At 40.8% G+C, this 7477-nt stretch overlaps 1 protein-coding gene across 1 annotated transcript; it reads right to left on the minus strand.

Annotated features, from left to right (window-relative positions):
• Window positions 1–2478: 2478 nt before the first annotated feature.
• On the minus strand, window positions 2479–4640 carry LOC105039041 (disease resistance protein RPM1-like). The gene is made up of 2 exons (XM_029262027.2): window positions 4587–4640; window positions 2479–4542 (listed from the first exon to the last, which is right to left on the minus strand). The coding sequence occupies exons 1-2, from the start codon at window positions 4638–4640 to the stop codon at window positions 2479–2481; spliced, it is 2118 nt and encodes a 705-aa protein (XP_029117860.2).
• Window positions 4641–7477: the final 2837 nt, after the last annotated feature.

The raw sequence follows: 7477 nt of genomic DNA on the forward strand, positions 1-7477 counted from the left end.
TTGATGGGAATAGCTGTTTAGTTTATTGGGACATTAGTGTGCCATGGGTCATACAAAAAACTGATGCTACGATCGTTACCCACTTGCCATGGCTCCTACCCAAGCCCAGTCCAAATATTTTACTCCGGCTTCAAATCAGGCATAGTCTAAAAAATTTTAGTAAAAGAGAAATACTTTGTGCACCGTGGGCGGTGCGGCACCACACGTACCATTCGTTTGTGATGATTGTCCCACAAATAGGGTCGGAAGAAAAAAAATTTTTTTTTTTCAGATGCCACACTCCGGCTCTGCACATGTGCTAATCACCATCGGTGGTGCGCACCGCCCGCGGTGCACAAAGCATTTCTCTTTAGTAAAATTTCTCAATCAGGATTGAGACTAACCCAAAACAAGCTGACCCAAATTAGTCAGTCTGGGCATTTCATCTCGATGGCTCTGGAGACAAGCCGGGCGGCGGCAAAGCGATGGATGAGCCAGGGCAAAAGGGACGCCACCATACTTCCCACTCGCATCTTTCCTGGGCTCTCTTTCCATCCGACCATCACCAACCTCTCTCCTCTCATCATGCCATTCTTTTTTTTTTTTTTAATAAAAAAAATCTCTCTAATCTCATATTTTCTTCTGAATTGGCTTCGTAATGGCAAACTGAAAATAGGAAAGGGAACACTCCAACAACTATTTTTCTTGGAGGGGAGAAGAAGGAGAAGTAGGAGGCGTACAATAGCATTGAGCTAGGTAGAGTGACTGCATAACGGAAGGGGAGGGTGCCAACGTATCCACGAGCGATGATGCAATGCAGCATACATAGAGGTGATACTGGAATCAGCGAGGGCGAGTTTGTGGCTGGCTCCGATTGGTTAGGATAGTCATAATTCACAATAGTCTAGGTCCTCTAAATTACACAGGAAAAGGGAAGAGAAATATGGCCATGGGTAGGATATGCTGACAGATTTTTATTTTTTGGTACACATAAATTAGCCCTTTTCATTTTTTTTTTTTTTTTGATGATAAGGGAGGTCGTATGCCATTCAATTTCATTTATTGCTGAAGGATAAGAATGTACAGAGTATTATTTACATGAGTCAGGCAACAACAGTTGCCTCAGAGAAGGAAACTAATTGCCTGTAGGCTAAGATGTGCAGCTAAGGGTCCGTTCTTCTGTGCATAAAAAATTTGTCTTGAAAACCTTTATTTTTCTAAATAAATATCTTCTAAACAACATTTAGATGAGAAAAAATATTTATCTATGCTCTTTTATACATAAAAAAGTGATTTTGAAATCTGTTACCCATATTCTTTTGTATTCCTATTTTTTTGGATAAGTTACAAAAATTTATCCATATTTTTCATAATATCTTTATATTTTTTTATGTTTGAAAAATATAAACGACTGAGTTATTGAGCATTGAATAATGAAGGCATCGAAAATAAGAAGGGAGACATCTTAAGAATAAAATTAAATATCTATTTTATTAGCAGATGAAAAAATGATTTAGCCACTCTCTAGGTGGTGGGTAAGATTTTTTCTCAATTTTATGGATAAATGTTATTCTGAAAAAATAACTTATCTATTTTGAAAAGCAAAAGAATATAGGTAAGTTGATCAATAAAAAAATTGATCAATTTTTTTATAATATTTATTCATCAAAAAATGAGCCAATATTAAAAAGAAATAATGCCAGCAAAAGATGAGGATGAAGAACTGACTACTATAGAAGAGAACAATTTGAAGAGAACAAGGGAGAAAGCAGAATAGGCTGCTGCTAGGCGAAGGATGGCAACCAAATGCTAGCTTTAATGAAGATGCCCCTTTGAGGATAAGTATGCAAAACAAATAAGCAAAGACCAATTTCTAGCTCCATGCTGTTCATTTCAATCTTCAAGAAGATTATGGAAGACATTTTTAAGTACCATAGCCCCTTTATAAACCTCAAAAGTCTGATCTTGAACTATATATATATGCATGGAAACAATTCCAAATTTGTGATATTGATGATTATATGTGTTTCAGTCCTCATCAGCAACATGCATTTTTATGAAAGGAAGTTGCATAATGGATTTTCCCTAATCGACTACAAGAAAAGATGATTCCAGACCTTGAATTATATAATATAATCTTCAATATTATTCAGCAACAGCACATCCTGACCTAAACACCAACGCTATTCAAAACAGTAAGATGGATTTTTTTTTTTTTTTGGAAACAGCAAGATTGTTAAAATGCATATTATTGTTTTTGATCATTTCAATTTTAATTGATCTAAAAATATTTTCAGGTACTTTATGACAGGGATGCTGAAAGAAGTGGAGAATTTGCATTCGCAACTATGAAAGGTGAATGACACGAGGAAAATCCAGCAAAGTTTTGAAAGTCATACGGTAGCACTGTAACTTGGCGTGAGAAAATGAAACTGGGATATATAAGAGAGCATTACCTGCTGCGGCAATTGAGCCCCACGGTGAATGGTGAAGAGAAGATCAGGAAAGACTTTCCTCGATCCATTTGTCTTCCCTCATGACCCAGCTCCTGACGATGGGGATGTGACTAACCTTTTGGCGATCCTCCCCACCTGGGCGCAGCTTCTGCAGTAGCTCATTTGGCATGCTGTCGAATCCCAATTTCTGAAGATGGCTGAGGTTTTCGATACCCAATGGCAGCATCTTCAACTCTCTGCAACCGACCAGAATTAAGCTACGGAGGTTTGTGAGAGCCTCCTTTTCTATTTCGATGCAACTGAGATGGGCCATGTCGCGAAACCAGAGTATTTTAAGTTTAGGGAACCATCTTCCGTGAAAGTGTAACTTTTCTCCTTCGTATGCCTCCTCAAGACTGAGATATTCCAGGTTGGGCAAAATAGAGAGTGAGAAAAGTGAATCTTCTTTAAGCCCTGATTGTCTCAATCTCAACTTGCTCAGATTTGTGACAGAGCCAAGCCAGCAAGGTAGCACCCCCTTCTCCAGCTTCCCACCCAAACTGAGCTTTCGAAGAAGCGGTGGTGGGGAGAGAGCTTCCAGCCGCAACATCTCTGTCTTGTATTTAGTGTAAACCACCAAGCCACGGAGGACTTTCATCTTTGATATGGAGGTGGACAGACCCATGCATTGGATGCTTGTAACATCGGATATTCCTAAAACTCTCATCTGGGTCAAATTATCCAGACGCTGTATCATTCCTTCATGGGCCGCCACGGTCTTCAATGTTTGAAGGCGCTTCAAGTTCCATATACCTTTTGGAACTTGCAAACCGAGAACGTCCTCATAATATCTAGAATTACTTTCAAAGAAATTATCAACCATCAAGTGCCGCAGGTTTTCCAACTTTGTTATTCCACTTGGTAATTTGTCCACCCTGCTGTACCGAGTATCCAAAATTTCTAGCTTCCACAGCTTACCTAAGGCTTCAGGCAGCTCTCTAACCATAGTGTACCGTAAACTCAGGAAGCGTAGGTTAAAAAGATAGATTAGTGCATCTGGGAGTCTCTCTATACAAGTATGATTCAAATTTAAAACCCTCAATAACCTCAAGCTCGAGAAAGATAAGTGGAACGGAACTGGGGAGAACACATGTAAGGAGCGCAGTTGTGGCTTCTCCGTGCTGAACCAGTAATCTTTCATGTTTGTAACTGAAAGACGTCGAACTTTATCACTTGACCTGCCTTCTATTTCCTTGTCATACACCTCACAAAAACTCTCATTTCTTGATTTAGCCATGATCAAGTCCCTCACGAGATGATGAACTTTGAAGCAATCGGTCTTTGCAATGTAATCGGTATGTTTTGCCTGGAGCATACATCGGCCGACGAGTTGGTTGAGGTAGTCCAGAGCCACCTCCTCCATTGTGCTCTCTCCTAGTTCTTCGACAAAACCTTCTGCCACCCATAATCTGATCAATGTGTTTTTTTCCATCTCATAATCATCTGGGTATAGGCTGCAGTGTAACAAACAGCTCCGGAGATAATAGGGTAGATCATTGATGCTGAAGTTCAGGATAGTGGATACCTTTTGGACCTCCGGAATATCACTTTGTTCCCAAACCAGGGCATCATGAACATACCTCCATGCCAATTCTTTCCGTTCCTTTAATGATAGAAGGTTGCCTATAGACACTATGGCCAACGGCAAGCCTTGACACTTGCTAGCAATTTTCCTAGCCCAATACTCCAGCTCCGGAGTGCATTGTTTTTCCTTCTCTCTACGAAACGCGTTTCTACAGAAGAGAGTCCAAGCCTCATGTTCTTCTAAAGGCTCCAGTCTTAAAACTCGGCTCTCAACTGCAATTGAAGCTACATCCTGGTTCCGGGTGGTGATAACTACTCTGCTCCCAGAATTATTATCAAACAATGCAGTACTAACATAATTCCAAACATCTGTACGCCACACATCATCTAAGATAATTAGATACCTTTTCTGCTGCAAATGTGTGCGTAGTGTCTCAACCAGCCTCCTGTAATCCATGAGGTTGATGTCCGCCGGAGTGACGTCCCTTTTTTCTCGATACAGTTCTTTTATGATTCTCCTGAGTAAATCAACGGTGTCACTGTTCTGAGAAACAGAAACCCATGATTGCAATTGAAGCGACTTCTTACTGTCGGGTTGTAATAAACGCTAGTGACAAGAGTGGTCTTGCCCACACCGCCCATCCCCACATAGCAATTGCGGTCCGCCCTGGCACCTCTTGACTAAAAGATCAGCATGCTCCTTGAATCCAACAATCTCATCTTCTTCAATGAAATGTGCAGAATCTGCAAGACGGACGCTTAGTTCATGCTCGTCTTCTGATCGTGTTGATCGTTCAGGTGTCTTAATGCCAAATTGTCCTTTTTTTCTTCCCACAATGTGACGAAGAACCGTCCTTGTTTGTTCTAACCGAGCGGCGATCTTACACAAAGGCTTGATGTGCTTGCAACAGTATATGGCCTTGTGGACGCGACCCTTGAGTCCACTATGGCTTTGTCGCTCCTCCATGAGATAGGTATAATGGTCAATGATGTCCTCGATGTCAAACGTTACTTCCCTGACCTGTTTCACCCATGTATCTACAAGTTGGTTGCTGTCTTTGTATGTGTCTGAATACTTGAGGAAGGCAGACAAAAACTCGAGCTCCCTCTTGATCTCGAGTACTTCTGATTGAACTTTTGTGAAGTGCGAAACCTGGAAGTCGGCCTGTTTAAGTGCTCCCTGTACCATGGTATCGGTGATCTTGTGGATCAAATAAATGATGGCAGCCTCTGCCATACTGCATCTTCCCCCACTGTCAGCAGATTTTTTTTTTTTTTTTCCTTTTCGAGTGGAAAAGGAAAAAGCGATAAGCTTCCCCTTTTTATTTGTCGGAATATTTACAGTACAAGATTACACTGGTGCGAGTTGTTCAAGGAGCGATTCGCTCGCAAAACCCAAAGTCACCAGCAAGAATGAAAAAATGCCCAAGGAATTTTCGTGCCAACGTAATATTCGGAAATCTGTCGAGCTGCCCTGTCCAGCAGAAAGAGATCTGAGGTAGCTAGCGTGGCCACTGGACGCGGAGAGGCCGGACCTGTGAGAATGAAGACAGCGGCGGCCGGATTCCGAGTGGTTGAATCTTGCTTTCGTGGAGGCGAAGCCGTCAGATTTTGCTGTCGCCGAAGATTTTGCCTCTCGTTTCGGTTGGGAAGAGCCGGCGGACGAGGTTTCGGCAAGAAATGAGGTTTCACATTTTAAATTTTTAGTGATCGGCAAATTGGTCTGCGATTGGGCTGATGGATTAATTGTGTTGACTTGAAATAGAAGTGGTTGGTATTTGGCCCGCATTCAAGATTTGCCACAATATTCGTGGTTGAGCAGCTAATTTTCAATCAAAGACTTAGAAAAGTTCGTCCTAATTGATGTTAAGAGAGTTTGGAATCAGCTTATTATTATATTACAAAGATTTTTTTTAAAAAATACAATATCTATGGTATTTTGTAAAAACCTCCAAGTTTTCAACCTTTGGAACAATGTCGAATAGAACAAAAACATTTTTTTGGTAAAAATGTGACAAAATCATAGAAAGGTTTGCCGCAAGAAATGATGTTTCATATTTTAATTTTTTAGTGATCGGCAAATTGTCTGTGATTGGGCTCATGGATCAATTGTGTTGACTTGAAATAGAAGTGGTTAGTATTTGGTACTCATTCCAGATTTGCCGCAATATTCGGGGTTGAGCGGCTCATTTTCAGTCAAAGACTTTGAAAAGTTCGGCCCAATGATGTTAGGAGAGTTTGGAATCATTTCATTATAACATTTTTACAGAACATTTGGTCTAAACAAAAGACCATGATTTTTTTAAAAAAAATACTATATCTATGGTATTTTGTAAAAAACTCCATGTTTTCAACCTTTGGAACAATCTTGAATCGGACAAAAACATTTTTTTGGTAAAAATTGGATAAAATCATTGAAGGTTTGCTGCAAGAAATGAGGTTTCATCTTTTAAATTATGAGTGATTGGCAAATTGGTCTGTGATTGGGTTGATCGATTAATTGTGTTGGCTTGAAATAGAAGTGGTTGGCATTTGGTCCACATTCAAGATTTGCTGCAATATCCATGGTTGAGCAGCTTTTTTTTTTTTTTGTTGGTACAAGTGGGCGGTCAGACTAATCTAGTCCGAGAGTAGCCTAAAAAATCAAAAAACAAAACATCCCTCAGGACCCACGGTAGTCGTCGCCCTTGCATCATCTCCAATCCCCGATGTACTTAGCAATGAAGGATGCCATCCAGTCTACTGCACTATTGGCATCTCGATACACATGCTAGCAGGACACTGCAATGCACCCGCAAGTGGCCCTCCAGATGTCGCTGAGGAGGGGGTGGGCCTCACGTTGCATGGGTCCTTTCTGGATCCAGCTGATGGCTATCAGAGAATCCCCTCAATGATAATTCTCTGTGCCCACAGCATTTGAATCGCATAGATGACATCAGCCTATGCCGCACGAAGCTCCACACAAGGCACGGATACCTCATAAAATGGTGAGCCCCCTACAGCCAGCATCCTCGAGTCCAAATTCCGAACGACAAACCCTGAACCACCTCTACCATCTCTGACGCTGCCATCAAAGTTAACTTTAGGCTCCTAAGAAATAAACAAAGTCTTCCGAGATACTGCAGGTGCAGTCGGAGAGCCTCATGAACTCGGGTCGGCTAAGGTCAGACCAGCAGAGTCGAAGTGGCTATACTCCGAAGTTGAGCAGCTAATTTTCAATCAAAAACTTAGAAAAGTTCGGCCTAATGACGTTAGGAGAGTTGGGAATGGACTTATTATAATATTTTTATAATACATTTGGTCAAAACAAAATACTAAGATATTTTTTTAAAAAAATACTATATCTATGGTACTTTGTAAAAACCTCCATATTTTCAATCTTTGGAACAATCTTGAATCGGTCAAAATCATTTTACCAGTAAAAATCGGACAAAATTATGGAAGGACATCCAAAAATCTGGCTCTCATTGAGTTCTTTG

The sequence above is a fragment of the Elaeis guineensis genome, chromosome 1 (genome assembly GCF_000442705.2).
Source record: "Elaeis guineensis isolate ETL-2024a chromosome 1, EG11, whole genome shotgun sequence".
In the NCBI taxonomy this organism is placed as follows: Eukaryota; Viridiplantae; Streptophyta; class Magnoliopsida; order Arecales; family Arecaceae; genus Elaeis; species Elaeis guineensis.